Raw genomic sequence first — 19020 nt, 5'->3', positions numbered from 1 at the left:
TTGTATGTATGAAGGTTGTAAGTGATTGATCCAGTGTGTGTGTGACAGTGTTGTTGTTATCTATGTATGTGTGAATTATAGCCAAAAAAGCCTTTAGAATTATTTGGCTGTTGTTTTGTTTTCCTTTGTTTTATTAAAAGCGCGTTTTTTTTTTCAAAAATTTCATTTCTTTATCTTCTCCGTCATCATCATCATTGATTGGTTTCATTCCTCTTTCTGCATACGAGTTTTTTTATTTTTCTCTATCATTTCCCTCTTTTCTTCGTTTTATTCATCATCGGTTTTCAGTTACAAACATAAATTTTGGTTTCTTACGATTACTCATCCATTTATGGATAGACTTAGAACTGTATTGGAAATAAAGAAACGGTAAAGAATAAAACAAAATCGCAATTACAAATCACCACGTCTCTGGCAATGCTCAAATCAGTGTTGCCAACTTACCTTAACAAACAAAAACATTCATCTACTTGGGTGCTAAGGGATGTAAAAATTGTGTATAGGCAGCCCCATTGGGTGAGGCAGCAGTACTCAAAGCCTGTTCCGAGGAATCTGTCATTGGTATGGTAGGAATCATTGGAGGAGCATAATAGGGATATGTGGGACTTATATACTGTGGGTGTGTGTGTGCGAGTTGAAGAGAAGATCAAATATATGTAAGAAAAATTAGGTTAATTGTTGTTAGTTTTTTTTTTTTTTTTGATTGGTGTGTATGAGAAAAATAGGAATTTAAATTATTTAAAGAATTGGCAAAAAAATTATTATTCAAATTATCACCTGCAAAGGACCCATGGGTGGCATCATAGCTCCATATGGCATTACGGCCTCTGAACCATTCAAATACATTCCAGGACCCTGTAGGGTATTCACAAGATCTGTCTTATATGGCGAAACGCTCAGATGTTGTGGTGAAGAAGCCAATTGTAAATACTGCAAAAGACAAAGTAGAAATAATAGATTATGTAATGCTTCGGAATGTCCGATTTGGGCCAAATATGAACCCCGTTTTGTTGTATGATTTGTTGCCATTTTAAAGGTAACTTCTGAATGCCTCTCTCATAGAAGTCTATGCTCTATGCTTGCAAAAAACTCTTGTAGACGATTTTCACAATCAGGGTGCGAAGAATGATTAAAATACACTCTATCTCACGAATGTTCACGGGCGATAATTCGAATGTCTTCAATTTATCGCGAATGATAAAGTTACAATGAATGAACAAGCATTTGCAATCTCTCGCGAATCTTCGCATTGTCGTCGATTCAATCTTTCGCGAGCATTTGTAGCTGAAGAACATTCTTTTGAAAAACTAAAAAAAAACAAATGTTCGCGAATGCTCGCGCGAGCACTGTTAAAAACAACAAAAAACAAAGATATCATAAAAACACAAACAAACAACGAAAGAATGTGTGTGTAGCAGAAATTCTGTGGAATAACAAAACTCTTGTCCAACAACTATTGAGTTCTCGAACGTTTGTTGTTATTGTTGTTGCCGTTTTTGAGCATTCGCGAGAATTCGGGAATGTTTGTTTTCATTCGTGAGAGAATGTCAAAAAGAATTTCAACCACCAAACGAAACGATCGAACGTTGTTGTGTGTGATCTCACTCGTTTGTTATGTGTGTGCGAACATTCTTTGGCAAATGCTCGTTTGGTAAAGAATTTATCGCCATAAATTCATTCTTAAAATGAGCACAAAACGAAAAGAATGTATTTTGAATCATTCGAGAGCGAATTTTTGCGCACCCTGATTTCACAATCCTCCCTATATACCAATTTTTATACCCTTCACCACACAGTGATGCAGGATGTTATGTCTTTGTGCATATGTTTGTAACAGGCAAAAGGGACGAGATAGACACATGCTTCATTTTGAGCATATGGATAGACACATGCCTCCTTTTGAGAATATGCATAAAATCACTTTCTGAGTCGATTTATGCATGCCCGTATATCTGTTGATGCTGAATTGTAAACAAAGTACAGGTCGCATTTATGATTCAAATTGAATGAAATTTGGCACAGTTCATTTATTTGGCCCAAGGACGAACCCTATTGAAATTAGGAAAGCTCGGCTCAGATTTAGATATAGATCCCATATATATTTTCGTCCGAACTATGTATGGGAGCTATATCTAAATCTGAACCGATTTTCACGAAACTTAACACAAATTGTTCTAGCGTTTGTTCAGTACGCTATGCCAAATTTCGTGCAAATCAAAGAATATATATGGACATTGGTACACCATCGGTCGAAATATATATGGGAGCTATATCTTAATCTGGACCGATTGGTACACCATTTACATTAAATCGGTCGAACATATATATGGGAGCTCTGTCTTAACCTGGACCGATTTTCTCGAAACTTAACACACATCATTCTAGACCTAATTCAGTACGCTATGTCCAATTTCGTGCAAATCGAATGATATATAGGGACTTTGTTACACCATTTACATTAAATCGGCCGAAAATATATATGGGAGCTATATCTAAATCAGGACCGATTTTCACGAAACTTGGCACACATCATTCTAGGCTCAATTCAGTACGCTATGCCAAATTTCGTGGAAATCGAAGAATTTGTTACACCATTTACGTTAAATCGGACGAAAATATATATGGGAGCTATATCTAAATCTGGACCGATTTTCACGAAACTTGGCACACATCATTCTAGGCTCAATTCAGTACGTTATGCCAAATTTCGTGCAAATCGAAAGATATATAGCGACTTTGGTCACCATTTACATGAAATCGGACGAAACTATATATGGGAGCTATACCTAAATCTGAACTGATTTTCACGAAACGTGGCACACATCACTCTAGGCTCAATTCAGTACGTTATGCCAAATTTCGTGCAAATCGAAAAATATATAGGGACTTTGGTACACCATTTACATAAAATCGGACGAAAATATATATTGGGAGCTATATCTAAATCTGAACTGATTTTTCCTAATTTCAATAGGGTTCGTCTTTAGGCCAAATAACTGACCTATGCCAAATTTCATCCAATTCGGATCATAAATGCGACCTGTACTTTGTTTACAATTTAACATGGACAGACAGCTAGGCAGACGGATGGACGGACGGCCATGCATAAATCGACTTAAAAAGTGATTCTATCCATATTCTCAAAAGGAACCATCTCTTTTCCTTTTGCCTGTTACAAACATATGCACAAAGACATAATACCCTGTACCACAGTGCGGTGAAGGGTATAAACAGTGCTGCATACCAGCATATAGTGCTCCAAGTTCCCTTTAAATCGATTTAAAAAATTTAGCATAGATTGCGGTATCATATAGTCGGCCCAGTCCGACTGGTTTATCATTAAAGAAATTTTGCAAAGCAAGAAAAAGATGATAATCGCTTGGTGCCAAGTCTGGACTATAAGGCGGATGCATTAAAACTTCCCAACCAAGCTCACGAAGTTTATGGCTTGCCACTGTAGATATGTGTGACCTAGCTTTGTTCTGGTGGAATACGACACTTTTCCAGTTGGCCAATTCTGGTTGTTTCTGGTCAATTGCTATCTTCAAACGGCCCAGTTCCTGGCCGTTTATCCTGGTTTGGCCACCGTTTGAGGTGCTTCACCGCTCTTTGACCATGATCGTTTTCGCACAGGGTTATCGTATGTGATCCATTTCTCATTTCCAGTCACCATTCGCAGATGGAAAGATTTTTTCCCCATCCTAATATAATAGTGGCTGGTCAAGAACGCATTACTTGATACTATGTCCCGCCAAAGAAATATGTTTGTACATGAATTTTTTGTTGGTAGGTACAGAAATTTGGCCCCGTTGAACTTAGCGAAGGTATTTTTGATTTTGTGCCAAACTGGGTAATGTTTGGAATTTTGTCTTCAGGTTTAAATTTCCCCATGTGTATAACAAATGAAATAAGTTCATTGATCCTTGGAAAGAAAAACTCACCTGATTCTCAAATGCCGCAGCTGGCTGTGTAGCTGTTGTAGCCATCATATAACCGGGTATCCATGGAGAACTAGCCAAGGGATAACTACCTATTTGGGGTGTACCAAAACGAGTATAGCCAGCTGTAGTACCATTTTGCTGAGCCCCTGGATCAGGGGTTACAGGTATACTTTCCATACCTGCTGTTCCGGCCGATATATCCAAACGTGAACGATTATTGGGATCACGGGCTTTTAGCAAATTCTTCTTGGCCGATGAGCCGCTATCGGCAAACTTAACCACCAATGGATCGTTAGCACCCGGTATTGTAGTACCATTCAAAACTTGTATAATTTGTTCGCATTTTTCACGATTTTCCATGCGTGCGAAACCGACACCTGAATGAATGATATGTGAAAACGGAATGATAGAAAAAAGACAGAGAATATTCAATTAACAATTTACTTTCAATAGAATATGTTATATGGTTGGTGAGTGGGTATGTGTGTTCGTGTTCATCCCAATTCAATTTACCTCGAGAATTCAATTGTGCATCACATAGAATCTTAGTTGATACCACGTGTCCGTACTTCGATAACATTTTCTCTAAATCAGTCTCTTTGAAATATGGCGGCAAATTTGTGATGTACAAATTTGTTGGATCCTGTTCTTGTTGCTGTTGTTCGGTTGAATGGTTCGATGGTTCGTCGTGGGTGGTCATACGTAGTTCAGTGGGTGATTGGATTGAGTTGAGTGGTTGGTGTTGATAATGTTAAAAGTTTTATTTTTTTTTTTGTTTTGCAAAAACAAATTTACAGTTAGTTAAGAATTATTATAAATGTTTTAAATTTTTTGTTTACTAAGGGGTTAATAGAATTATGTATGTTTACATTGTTGTGGTTAATTAGCTACAATTACTTGTGTATTAGTATGTATGTCGCATTTGTAAAATGTGTAAAATGTGTAATATGTGTGTGTATGTTATTGTTGTTATGAGGTATGTATGTAAAGTGTATGTAAAGTTTTTTGGTTGTATCTACAAAACACTACTCAACTTTTTGTAAGAAAAACAGAACAAATGTTATCTAAGGCCGGTCCATGTCTACTCAAAATTACATTATTTAAATCTCAGTTTCTATGGGGTTGTTTTTTTTTTATTTTCAATAACAAAATATAATTTCTATATTTTCTTATTAATTAGGTAATACTTTTCAACTAGGCTAGAAAACTATACACCATACCCATCGAAAAAAAACATTTTTCTTTGGCAACTGTATTAGTTTTTTGATTGTACTTTTTTCAAATTAGATATCAATTTAAAGATTTACAAAATCAGAGAAAGAGAACCTAATTATTGAATTGTATTGTGGGTATGGAGTTGGTATAATATAGATATAATACTGCTGTTTATATATATTTTTTCAATGTTTATTTAATATATTATAATAACATGTTGTGATCTAGTTTACGATCTTGCAATTAAAAAAAAAACTAAAAAATCTTGTTGATGGAAACGGTATATGAAATTAAATAAAGAAAACATTTCAATTATAAGGAATATAGCAAATATTCATACTACAATCAGGATGGTGAAGCATATGGGGCACCATAAGCAAATTATTTTTATAAATCAAAACCAGTATTTTTGATTCCAAATATTACTTAATTTTATTTAAATACTGATACTAACATTTCTAATATTTTTTCTGAGAATTTTTAAAATATTCAAAAGTGTATAAATTTCACATCTATGGTCAGTTTAACCCAATGTTTGACAAATCAATCGCCTTTGGGTTATATTGGTTATTCATAACACATAAACATAGTTTTACTAATTGCCTGGCGAATTTACCCCATTATATTTTTATATTTTGCATATTTAAATTATTTTGGGTATATAGAATAGACATAAAGATAATTTCTATTTTCAAAATCCCGTTTGCAGTTTATATTCCGCAACTCTGTATATTTTGCTCCTCGTTTTATTTAAAACCAGTAAGGTAAGTAGTAAAGTCGGACTGGGCCGACTATATGATACCCTTCACCACTTTGTCAGGGAAACTTGACAGAGTCTAATTTATATTACATCAGTACGTTGTGCCAATCGGCCTAGCGATGTATCTTTTCACGAAGCTTAGCAACATCATTTTAGACTTAAATTTTACAGTACCCTATACCAAAATTCGTGAAATCGAAATATATATTGGGACATTGATGCACCAATTATATAAAATCGGACGAAAATATATATGAACCGATTTTCACGAAACTTAGCACACGTCATTCTAGATTTAATTTAGTACACTATGACAAATTTCGTGCAAATCGAATGATTTTCAGAGACTTTGATGCACCAATTACTTAAAATCGGATGCAAATACATATGGCAGCTATATCGATTTTCACGAAACTTTGCACACCTCATTCTAGACTTAATTCAGTACGCTATGCCAAAAATTAAAATATTTCCAGGGACTTTGGTGCACCAATTACCCAAAATCGGGTAAAACTATATATGTTAGCTAGATCTAAATCTGAACCGATTTTCATGAAACTTAGCCACATCATTCTAGACGCAATTCAGTACGTTATGCCAAATTTCGGGCAAATCGAAAGATATGTAGGGTCTTTGGTGCACCAATTACCTTAAATCGGATGAAAATAAATCTGAACAGATTGTTACTAAACTTTACACACATCATTCTAGACTTAATTCAGTACGCTATGCCAAATTCGTGCATATCAAAAGATTTCCAGGGACTTTAGCGGATTATTTACCTAAAATCAGGCGAAGCTATATATGGGAGCTATATCTAAATCTGAACTGATATTCACAAAACTTTGCACACATCATTCTAGACCTTATTCATTACGCTGTGCCAAATTTCGTGCAAATCAAAAGATTTCCAGGGAATTTAGTGGACTATTTACTTAAATCGGGCGAAGCTATATATGGGAGCTATATCTAAATCTGAACCGATTTTCACGAAATTTTGCACACATCATTCTAGACTTAATTTAGTACGCTGTGCCAAATTTCGTGCAAATCGAAAGATATAAAGGGACTTTGGTACACAATTTACCTTAAATCGGACGAAGATATATATGGAAGCTATATCTAAATCTGAACCGATTTTCACAAAACTTTGCACACATCATTCTAGACCTTAATCATTACGCTGTGCCAAATTTCGTGCAAATCGAAAGATATATAGGGACTTTGGTGCACAATTTACCTTAAATCGGACGAATATATATATATATATATATTTTTTTTTTACCTGTTACAAACATATGCACAAAGACATAATACCCTGTACCACAGTGTGGTGAAGGGTATAAAAAATATTACTTATAATTAATTGTTACTATCACAAATTCGAATGTAGAGAAGACAAAACGCAATAAGATCGTAATCTAGATCACAGCCTATCTAGAATGAAGTTCAATATACATTTTATTAATTTTATAAATATTTACTATTGAACAGAATAATAAAAAAATATTCCTATCTACAATAACAGCTCTACATAATTAAAAAAAATAATTAAATCCTTAATCCGATTGGGGTTGTAATATATCGAACCCAAAATATGTTTTGTATTTTTTATATAATATATATAAAAAATTGATAAAAGATGGATTTCCACCACAATCTATGATTCAGTCGAATGAAAACTTAATCATTTCCAGGGTAATTTTTTCCGTAAATTATATGCAATCATGATATTCCATCAGGTTCATAATCGTCATCACAGCTTCAAAACTGTCTACTATAGGTGACAATTCCCAAACCCTGGTCAGCCTATCAGCACTAATATAGTATTACTGGAAATCACAGTACATACTGGAAACCATGGTAATAAACCATAGTAATACAGGAAACTATTATAACAAATTTACTGATTTTAGTACAATTTACAAAATTTTTAGAAGTGCCCAATAATCACCTCTCACTAAAAGAGGTTAGCCACCGAATTTCAAATTTATAGTTTTGTTCGTTCACCTAGCATTCCAAAAAGAAATCCATTAAGAAAATGTCGATAAAATCAGAGAGATTATCGAAGTTGACCGGCATGTTAGCAGTCATAAAATCGCCAAGGAGCTAAAAATCTAACATAAAACTGTTTTAAACTATTTACACGAAGCTGCATTCAAAAAGAAGATCGATGTTTAGGTACCACACCTATTAACAGAAAAACTAGGGTGGATAGAATTTCCATGTGCAAAGCCAAACGGAATATCATACACCCATTTCTTAAACGGATGGTGACTGGAGATGAGAAATGGATTACATACAATAACCCTGTGCGAAAACGATCGTGACCAAAGAGCGGTGAAGCACCTTAAACGGTGGCCCAACCAGGACTAACGACCAGGAAGATTCTGCTATGCATTTGGTGGGACTGGAAGGGGATTATTTTTGATGAGTTACTTCCATACTTCCCAAACGCTAAATTCCCAAACGCTAAATTCTGATCTCTACTGTCAACAACTGGACCGTTAGAAGATAGCAATTGACCAGAATTGGCCATCAGGAGAGGTGTCGTGTTCCACCAGGACAACGATATGCCACAAACGACGGGAGTTTGGGTGGAAAGTTTTAATGCATCCGCCATACAGTCCGGACTTGGCACCAAGCTATTATCGTCTTTTTCTTGCATCGCAAAATTTTTTTATGATAAAAAAAATTGGTATCTAGGGAGGATTGTAAAAATCGAAACAATTGGTCTTGTCATGCGGTGACTGTTATGCTTGAGCAATGAATTACGGACAATTCTAGGAGGTACGCCACAACATATTTGGCTTAAGCCACCCCCTCCCATTCACGGTTTCAAAAAAAAAATTAATTTTGTATTTGGATTTAATTCGAACCTACACTAATTCAAGAATGTCCCTATAAATTTTCAAGTGAAAATCTCAACAATTTTTGAAGATATAGCCGATATAGTCCTTAAATCATCGGAAAATTCGTAAAACAAACAAAAGAAGACAATGGCTCAAACTAACGACATTTCGACCGGTCAAAACGTGTTATTGATGGCATATCCGCCATACGAAACTTATATCGCCGGCAAGCTTTGAAAATAAATGTACTGGAGGTGCCGCATTGTTATCTATGCAAGGATCAGAAAAAGTGGAAAAATGTGGTGAAAACATACGAATATCGATTTTTTATTTTCGAGGACCCTCTATAAATTTTTATGAGCGGCATTTTTGTGGAAAATTTGGAAAAAAAATTATTTATTTTGCTTTATTTATTTCAAGAAAATATGGACGAAAAATACGCACAAGGACTCGATATAGATATATGTTTTACAAAAAATATCCCTCTAACTATTTGATTGAAGGCATGTCATCTCAAAAATATACTCCGATAGGCCCAAAGTTATAAATCCAATCCGTACCTTGACACGGTTATATTTAAATCGTAGATGCGATTTCGGAACAATTTTCGACATAAATAGAACATATCAAGTAACGACATTTGTAAGCCATATGGCCCAAAATGCCTTATGAGCCGCTTAACCAACGGCTGAACGCTTCGCATAATGGTGGGAATGTAGCATCTCTCTGACTTTCCTTTTCATTGCAACTTCGATCATGTAGCTCATCTCGAAAGGGAAATAAACAGAAAGTTATAAATCGTTTAGTTCATCACGACATAACTGAAAAACTTTATCTATGGCGAATTTGCCTTTTCTGGACCCTTAATATACTCGCCAAGGGCTATCATACACATAGGACATTTTCACCTCCCAAAATATTGTAGCACAGTAAAAAACCCGTTATTCTTGCGGGGTCGTTATTTTTTAAGATGGTGTCAAGGTTGGATATCGTCCAGATATCAATATTTGTGCTTTTTGATTTTAAATTACACTAAAAATATCATAGATAGTGGAGGAAATTGGCTGATTAAACAAAAATTAATAAACATAATAAAGGTAAGGAATGAGTATAGAACAAACACAAGAAATTCTATGTTAAATAAGACTTATATAAAATATAAACCAGTAAGGAAAGTAGTAAAGTCGGACTGGGCCGACTATATGATACCCTTCACCACTTTAAGTATATTCTGCATATGCCTCCTAACAGACTCCGACTTGTCAAAAAAACATTGACATGAAATTGAATAAACTTGAATATGTGATGTTCCTGGAACCTATGCTAAAGTTAATTTCATTCGGACAAGTTTAGAATCGGTTGCGTACAATGGGACAAATTTTGTAAATCGATTTTATGATACGTTTTGTGTCAACCGGTACAAGTTTAGGTAAATACTCCAACGAACATACAACTGGGAGCTATATCTAAATCTGAACCGTTTTCAACAAAATTATATGTCAATCGTACAAACATTGGGTCTTTAGTGCACACTTTAAATAATATCGAAGGAAAATATATGTATGGGAGCTATATCTAAATCAGAACCGATTTTTACGCAGCTTAGCAAACTTCATTCTAGACTCAATTCAGTACGCTATGCCAAATTTTGCGCAACTCGAAAGATATATAGGGACTTTAGTGCACCATTTACATAAAATCGGACAAAACTATATATGGTAGATATATCTAAATCTGAACCGATTTTCACGAAACTCGGCACACATCATTCTAGACTTAATTGAGTACGGTATGCCAAATTTCGTGCAAATCGAAAGATATATAGGGACTTTGGTGCACTATTAACATTGAATCGGACAAAACTTATATGGTAAATATATGTAAATCTAAACCGATTGCCACGAAACTCGGGAATCATCATTCTAGACTTAATTGAGTAGGCTGTGTCAAATTTCGTGCAAATCGAAAGATATATAGGGACTTTGGTGCACTATTATCATAAAATCGGACGAAACTATATATGGAAGCTATATCTAAATCTGAATCGATTTTCCCGAAATTTAGCACACATCATTGTCGACTTAATTCAGTACGTCATGCCAAATTTCGTGCAAATCTAATTATTTTCAGGGACATTTGTGCACCATTTACCTAAAATCGGACGAAAATATATATGGGAGCTATATCTAAATCTGAATCGATTTTCACGAAACATTGCGCACACCATTCTAGACCTAATTCAGTACGCTATGCCAAAATTCGTGTAAATCAAATGATTTTCAGGGACTTTGGTGCACCATTTATCTAAAACCGGGCGAAACTATATATGGGAGCTATATCTAAATCTGAACCGATTTTCACGAAACTTGGCACACAGTATTCTGGACCTAATTCAGTGGGTTGTACCAAATTTCGCGCAAATGGAAAGATATTTAGGGACTTTGGTCCCTCATTTACCTTAAATCGGACGAAAATATATATGGGAGCTATATCTAAATCTGGACCGATTTTTCCCAATTTCAATAGGGTTCGTCCTTGGGCCAAACAAATGAGCTTTGCCAAATTTCATCCAGTTCGGATCATAAATGCGACGGAAGGACATGCATAAATCGACTCAGAAAGTGATTCTATGTATATTCTCAAAAGGAACCATGGGTCTATCTCGTTTCCTTTTACTTGTTACAAACATATGCACACAGACATAATACCCTGTACCACAGTGTGGTGAAGGGTATAAAAAGTTAATTATGGATAATATCAAACATTTGTGATGAGGATATTTCAGCCTTAAAAAATCGCAATTTTTAATTATTTAATAATTTTTACGGAGCTCATCACGAATGTAAGTTTGTATAGAAATATATGTAATTCTAAGAAATACAATTGATATATAAAACAACTCTAATAATTTTTGGTTGATTCTAATTGGTTCTAAAGACAAAACTTTTCAGTACAGTTACCAAATTAAATGAGAACTCGCTATTGTTCAAATACAATTGTAACGAAATACCTTTCATTCGTTCATCATTAGATTGTGAAACTGAGTAGAATTTTGGTTTTCATTATTTCGTTTCGGTTTCATTTTTTTTTTAATTTTGTCTTTGAGTTTTATGTTTACGTTGGTCTCCTAAAAAAATTAGCACATAACAACAAACAAACAAGTCCTGCTGTAAATGACTGCTTTGACGTTCGAAGCGTTAGTGATAAATAATATAATAATAATAGTGGTGATATTGTCGTACAGCGTCCATAAAAAAACGAAAATAACAAAAAAGTGGAGAGCATAGAATCCAACAAAATTCTAACCAAGTCTATTACAAAGAATTGTCTGTTCTTCGTTACGTTGTGGTTCATTTGATACATCCTTTGCGTCTTTGTTAGTCTTAGCTGGTCCGTTAGATTGGTTTGGACCCTTGGTTTTTGGTTCTAATTATACATAGGTTATTCTCGTTCTTTTTTTTTTTTTGTTCTTATCAAGCATGCAATACAAACAAACAAAAAAGTTGTGTACAGGGAAACAAAAACGAAACAAACATAAAACTGAAGGCAACGTGATAAATGAAAACTGAAAAAGGAGGAATAAAAACAACGTACTATGGCCGGCCTAATGAGCACCCAAACACCCACTTTTGCCATTTGTGCTTTAATGCCTTTAGCTTGAAGAGATTTAACGGCATTCTCAGCATATGCCGGTGATTCGAAATCTACAAAGCCGTAACCTGAAAATAAGTACCAAAAAAAACAGAGAGAAGGACAAATCCACAAAACAACAATAAAGAAAAAAAGAAGAAGAAAAAATAGTATCAGAAATATGTGAGAGATAAGTTTTTTGTTTTCGTATTTTTTTTTTGCAAACATTTTTTTGTGGTTTTGTTCGGTTGAGAGGTAACAGAATAAAAAACAATGGAAAAAAATAACAATGTTTCATTATGAATCTTTATGAGAAGATAAAAATTACGTTAATGATAAAACAAAGTTAAAACCGAGCATAAAAAACGTCCGTAGCAGAAACACGTTTTCAACTTACCTTTACATTTTTTTGTTGTCTTATCAAATATAGCTTTGGCCGAAACTATAGTACCATATCTGTAAGGAGAAAATGAGAAGAAGAAAAAAACGGCGATAAAAAGAAAGTTAAGTTATTGTCAATAATAAAAATAATAACAAAAAATGCATGTAAGCATTTATGGAGAATATAAACTCTTAAGCTACTGAAGTTTAATAATTTATTACGGCACTTCAAATTTGAAAAAATTTGTTCTATGAAATTTAAGGAAGAATTAAATTGATATAAAAGGCCTACTCGACCATTGACATTCTCTTTCTGTAGATTTTTTTCAGTAAATATGTTTTACAATCTCCAATACAGAATGCGACCATAAAAATGCGACCTCCAAATAAAGTTTGGAGGTCAATATCATGAATAGTTTGCAACGACAGATCAATTAACCCAATACTATTCACATTTTTTCATATACTTAAGTAATTCCCGAGTTATAAAGGGGTGACACTTCAGCTATGTTAAAACCATTGGCAATATTGCCCGTATATGTAATTCCGCAAAAGTTCCATGAATTTCAAGCACCCAATTAGCAATGACACAACGTTGTTGATTACAATGTGAAACAAAATCGAAGTGGTGACCTGGGGTGGGAAGACCTCCCACAGTGGAAAAAAATGCACATCTGGCGCGCAGAAAATAAAAGTAAATTTTTTACTTTATGTTTATCGGTATTTTGGATAAGAATAGATTTAGATGGACAATTTTAATTATTCTATGAAAAAATTTGGCAATTTTTTTTATTAACCGATTTTTTTTAGAAACAACTTAAATTATTAAATGAAAATTACTATGTAGAACCTTTTTAAAAATTTTTTAATAAGCTATATTTTTCGTTATAACTATAAAAATTCCGAACCATTTGGAGGGTAAAAAGTGGGTTAAGGGCAAACACTATTGTTATTATATATATCTTTATTATTGTTAATATTATATGTCTTAAACATTAAACTATATATATTTTATAAAATTTAGGCTACTAATAACATTCAGAATCCGAGTTTTGTTCTAATTTAGTTGGTAACATTGGATCCTCCAGTAGTTTAAGGACTTTTTCAGATAGTGGCTCACTATATCGATGGTTAAGAGACAAACTTGATATTTTTGGATCAGAAGAAAATAGCAACCTATTGAAAAGATCCCTCATTGTTTCCTCACGACTAATTTTTCTGGGGTACAGTTCCCTGTAGTTCCGAAAGTCCTTATTTCTGGATTCAATGCCTTCTTCAGACAACATTCCTATGGGCAAAGCTGCACATTTAATTATATCGGCTCCAGCAACGTACACAGGATTTCATTTCGGGGGGGCCCGGTAGTACAAAATGAAAAATTCGCGGTTGTAAACATAAATTTACAGTGGAAAAAATTCATTTCGGGGGGGGGGGGGGGCCCGGGCCCCCGGGCCCCCCCCTGCGTACGTCCCTGATCGGCTCCATGCACTAATATTTTGTGTATGCTTGAAAGCATATAGAACCATGAATATAATTCCACGAAAAGAATAAATGTTGCCTCAGTAAGTTTTTTTAGATGACTCTGCGTTAATAGCATATCCACAGGCCATGGTTGAAAGGATGATACTAAAATTTTTAAAAACTGACTTAGGTGTGTCAATAATGTGCATTTCATCCTTCAAATCATTAATGATACGTGCCATCCATTCTTCGAAAAGTGGCCGATCGGAGCTATTAATTTTCCACTTTTTCAAAACCAGTCAGTATGAAATGCGCAATATACATTCTAAACATCGAATCCTTGCATGTAAGGTAGACAGGCCGTATTCGTATAAGTCGATGTTTAGTGTTAATGACGAAATTTTGTACTTATAGCGAAAACCATAAATGTAGGCCAAACCGTGTATATATGAATGTTACACCAATGATATTTTTCAGGGTTCATAAAGTAGAGCCTTTACCTGTGGTATTTCAGAAGACTCTTACAACCGATTTCGTTGTAATTTCAATTTTTATTTAGAAAGACATTTGGAATTAATGTATATTCAGTGCATGAGTTTAAAATCAATGTTTGGAGCAGCTTACTTAAGTTCCCTCATTTTCATACTCACATCCATTACTCTGGAATCTTGGGACGGACATTTTGAACTTTTTTTCTTATCTGCTATGCTGTGATCTATTCCAAGTCATATTTAACCAATTATATCAACAAAATTCACAAATTTTTAACTTTATTTGAACCAAACCTTAAAAAAGCTTCCTACACCAAATTGTCATTTTTTTTTCAAAAAATTTGCATAAATCCGAGAGAGAGAGAGACACAAAATAAAAAAAAATAAAAAATAAAGAAAAACGAACCTTACTTACATTTAGCCCGAAACACCTAAATTAAAAAAAATTATGGGTTATATAACTATTCCATTTAATTAAATACCAATACTATATATGAAAAATGGACAAAATTCTATAATAATATATTCACAGAAAGCACACGACCATCCCAATTTTATAGCTAAAACCAGTGAGCGGAGCAGTATAGTCGGACGGGGCCGACCATACGATACCCTACTTAACTACCACTGAACTCTAACTCTCTGCGAATGTTTATTCGGAGTAAGGGTAATATTTCGTGATATTTGCCCGATTAGAGGACAACAGAGAATAATATCCAGCCCTTCTAATTACTTATTCAGATTCCCTTCACGGTGGCTTGTGTTGTGATGTTCGGATTATATTCGACTCGAAAACACAGAAAAAATAAGTTTTCGGCCCATTTCATCCCAATAATATTATGTGATCATCACCGAAAATTGTAGGCGTTGTCCTTGACCATAATTGGAACTTCATGGAAAATTTCAAAGCGATCAGCGCGATATTTCCGCCCTCTAATGTGGTAATGGGATACTAAATAATATTTGCATACGTAAGCACCTGTAAATATTTGAGTGTAATTCCCAGATCCGAGTAGATACATAAATGTAAAATTTCACGATGTTCGGACCATAACTGCGGCCTCTGGAGCGACCAGAAAAACCGACAACAATTAAGTATTTGGTCCATTTCATCCCCTAAATATTAACCGATCTTTATCATAAACAATAGGGGTCTTCATTGGGCAGAACCCACCCTACATGCAAAATTTCATGAAGATTGGACCATAACTGTGGCCTGTATCGTGTTTACAAATTATAATGGACAGACGGACGGACACACATGTCTAGATCGACTCAGCTAGTCGAGATATGACGATCGGTATATTTAAAGGTGGGTCTAAAACCCATATTTCGCGGCGTTACAAACTCTTGGGGCTGCACAAAGCTATAATACCCTGACAACATAATTGTGTAGGGTATAAAAATACCATTTTTAACATTGGGAAATATATCTATTTTAAATGTAGGGGAGAGGGGGCACCTTTGAACACTTTTTTCTTTCAAGCCTTATAAAATTTTTTATTTTATAATTTTTGGTTTCTTATAAATTTTAATTAATAGACACATATGTAACCTTTAAAATGAATATACACTTGACATACTTTAAGCTTAATAAATATATTTTATTACTGTTTTAATGGACAAAGTCAAAGTGTTCAAAACTGCCCCCCCAGAGGGGCAGCTTTTACAGTGTTTATATTCAAATATGTATGTATTTTATTCATACATATCAGAAATGCATTTATTCATTAAAAAATATATAAAAAATGTTCAAAATTTAAAAAATTTAGATGAAAATTTATTAAAACATAAAATGACTTAAAAACAAAAATTACTATGGTGAAAAATACAGTTAATTTCGTAATCTTATTAACCCATTTGAAATTTTGAGAAATCGAAGCCAAAAGTTAAAAACTCCGTGTTTACTCGAGTTTAATGGGCATGTTCAAAGGTGCCCCACCCATGGCATTTTACGGAAATTTATAATAACTTTTTTTGCAATAAATTTGTTTGACGAAAGAAACTATCACAGAATTCTTCCTGCGCCCTTACAACCAAATGAATAAAAATTTACAATGACACTGCGAAAACATGGTCACCCATGCACAATTTGTCGACAACTGAAAAAGCAAGCCAAAGTGGTTTACGCAGATAGAGAATAAGATTGCCATATACAAAAATGTGGTTGCGGGTCGGAAAAATGTTAAACCAAGATTTTATGAGCGCTGTTCAAAGGTGCCCCACGTTCAAAGGTGCCCCCCTCTCCCCTACCATTAATTCGGAATATATTATACGGACTTAAGTACACTTAACACTCTACTTTAAAACTGCATTAATGTTTTAAAGTTTCCTTCAAGTTCATTTTTTTTATTTTCTGCGCTCTAGATCGGTATTTTTCCCACTGTGCCTCGGCTGGTATATTATCAACACAGAAAGACGAAGGTCATGTTTTGGAGTTAATGTGCACTGATTTGTTTACTGGTAATTCTAAGGTAATTAAAAAAATACCACATTACTGCCAATTCAATTGAAAAAGTCCATAAACTCCCTAAAATAACGTAATTTGAGAGAGGCTTTTATATGGGGGATTTCGTAAGAAGTTGGCCATAAATATTGAAAATTTTTGGAATGAAGATTTGTCTCCCAATGAAAACTTAACATTCCAACGTCCCTAAACTCCCCAAAATACCGAATAATTTGTGGTACCATGAAAAACAAAAATACCGAAAAAATTCAAATCAAAGTCAGATCAAAGTCGGACGGAGCCAACTATATGACACCCTTCATCACTTCAAGTACATACATGAGATGATAATGTGTATGTAGAAGAGACATAACATGTTTGAAATACCATTGAAATGAAATCGGGCGAAAAATAATTGTGATCTACATAGATATTTAAACGAATAAAAAACCATACACATACCGTTCTGAAATGTTAATGTCAGTCGGGCAGACTTTTTTGGTGTAACATTTGTATGAAATCCTGCAAAATTATGTATATGAGCTATAAGTAAATCTGAACCAATTTCAACAAAACTTCACCGACATCAAACTGTACTTAATTCAGTACGTTGTGCAAAAAATTGTTTCAATCGAACAAATTTTGGGAGTTTGGTGCACCAATTAGGTAAAATTGGGAGCTATATCTAAATCTGAACCGATTTTTTTTCCAATTTCAATAGGGTTCCTCCTTTGGCCAAATAAGTGACTTGTGACAAATTTCATCCAAATCGGATTATAAATGCGACCTGTACTTTGTTTACAATTTAACGTCAACAGATGGACGGACGGGCATGCATAAATCGACTCAGAAATACATATTCTCAAAGGAACCATGGTTCTATTTTGTTTCCAATGTGGTGAAGGGTATAAAATTACGAATAAATTGTAAAGAAATTAACGAACTACTGATTAATTTAATACCGAAATCGCACCTCTTGCTGGAAAACCCTGTTCCATTAACAGATTATCTATACACAGAATACATTCTCAAGCAGTTACTTTATAAAACACATTTTGTGCGGTTTTTATACATTGAAGATATCGCGTGTGAAGTATTTTTCATATATTCATTTCTAAAACTAAGTATAACGACTAAATAATATTGGCTATACTCACTCTGAACATAATATAACTAAGTCTTTATCAGTCGTTCCCTCGGGCAAGCCGCGTATATAGACATTTGTTTTTGACAGCTGATCTGAACCGGCTTGTTGGTATTGCTGTTGATGCTGCTGCTGCTGTTGTTGTTGCTGTTGAGGTTGTTGCTGATGCGACTGTTGATGTGGATGATGTAGGTGCTGTTGTTGCGTATCAGTCGTTACCTGTGGTTGTTGTAAATGTTGCTGATATTGTTGGAGTTGAGCTGGTGGTGGCTGTGTGCCATTCAATGTGGTGGGACCCATCGCTGTTACTGCTGTGTTGGTGTTGTTGTTGTTGTGGTTGTTGTTGCTGTGATGGTGTGGATGCTGATGATGTTGCGGTTGTTGATAGTGTTGCTGTGAATGTGGATGATGTGTTGCTGTTGTTGTTCCTGATGGGTGTCTGTTCTTAATCGAATTTTGACCCAGACCCGTTGTTGCTGTAACTGATGAGGGAGTTGTTCCCGCTGTGGCACCGTTAACAATGGGATTGTTTGTATTTAAGACCTGATTTGTGTTTGCAGTGGAAAATGATGATTGTTGTTGTTGATTGAAATTTTGCTGATTCGTTAGCAATACTGTTGCTGGATGCTGATGCTTGTTGTTGTTATTTTGGTTTTGATTGTTATATCCAGTTGGATTAGTAAATGGCGAATGCTGCTG

The 19020-nt window shown here is 34.5% G+C and overlaps 1 protein-coding gene across 1 annotated transcript; it reads right to left on the bottom strand.

Moving 5' to 3' along the window:
* Positions 1-227: 227 nt before the first annotated feature.
* On the bottom strand, positions 228-18696 carry LOC133328722 (protein alan shepard-like). Its single transcript, XM_061537268.1, has 8 exons — positions 18335-18696; positions 12796-12854; positions 12363-12487; positions 4455-4596; positions 3942-4318; positions 778-930; positions 445-613; positions 228-347 (listed from the first exon to the last, which is right to left on the bottom strand). The coding sequence occupies exons 1-7, from the start codon at positions 18619-18621 to the stop codon at positions 467-469; spliced, it is 1290 nt and encodes a 429-aa protein (XP_061393252.1). The 5' UTR covers positions 18622-18696; the 3' UTR covers positions 228-347; positions 445-466.
* Between the last annotated feature and the right edge of the window lie 324 nt (positions 18697-19020).

The sequence above is a fragment of the Musca vetustissima genome, unplaced genomic scaffold (genome assembly GCF_032173495.1).
Source record: "Musca vetustissima isolate MV318-11 ecotype Yass unplaced genomic scaffold, APGP_CSIRO_Mvet_v1 utg140258, whole genome shotgun sequence".
Taxonomy (NCBI): domain Eukaryota; kingdom Metazoa; phylum Arthropoda; class Insecta; order Diptera; family Muscidae; genus Musca; species Musca vetustissima.
Note: the sequence above shows the minus strand (reverse complement) of the source record. Positions and strands in the feature narration are given on the sequence as shown.

Bases quoted from the DNA above. Each gene is read 5' to 3' on its own strand.
- LOC133328722 (XM_061537268.1), bottom strand. From the start codon at position 18,621: ATGGGTCCCACCACATTGAATGGCACACAGCCACCACCAGCTCAACTC. The intron at 4,597-12,362 runs GTACGTTGTTTT...ACCGAACAACAG, and splicing joins TGCTCATTAGGCCGGCCATA to CAACAAGAACAGGATCCAAC. The intron at 931-3,941 runs GTGAGTTTTTCT...TGTCTTTTGCAG, and splicing joins CTGCGGCATTTGAGAATCAG to TATTTACAATTGGCTTCTTC.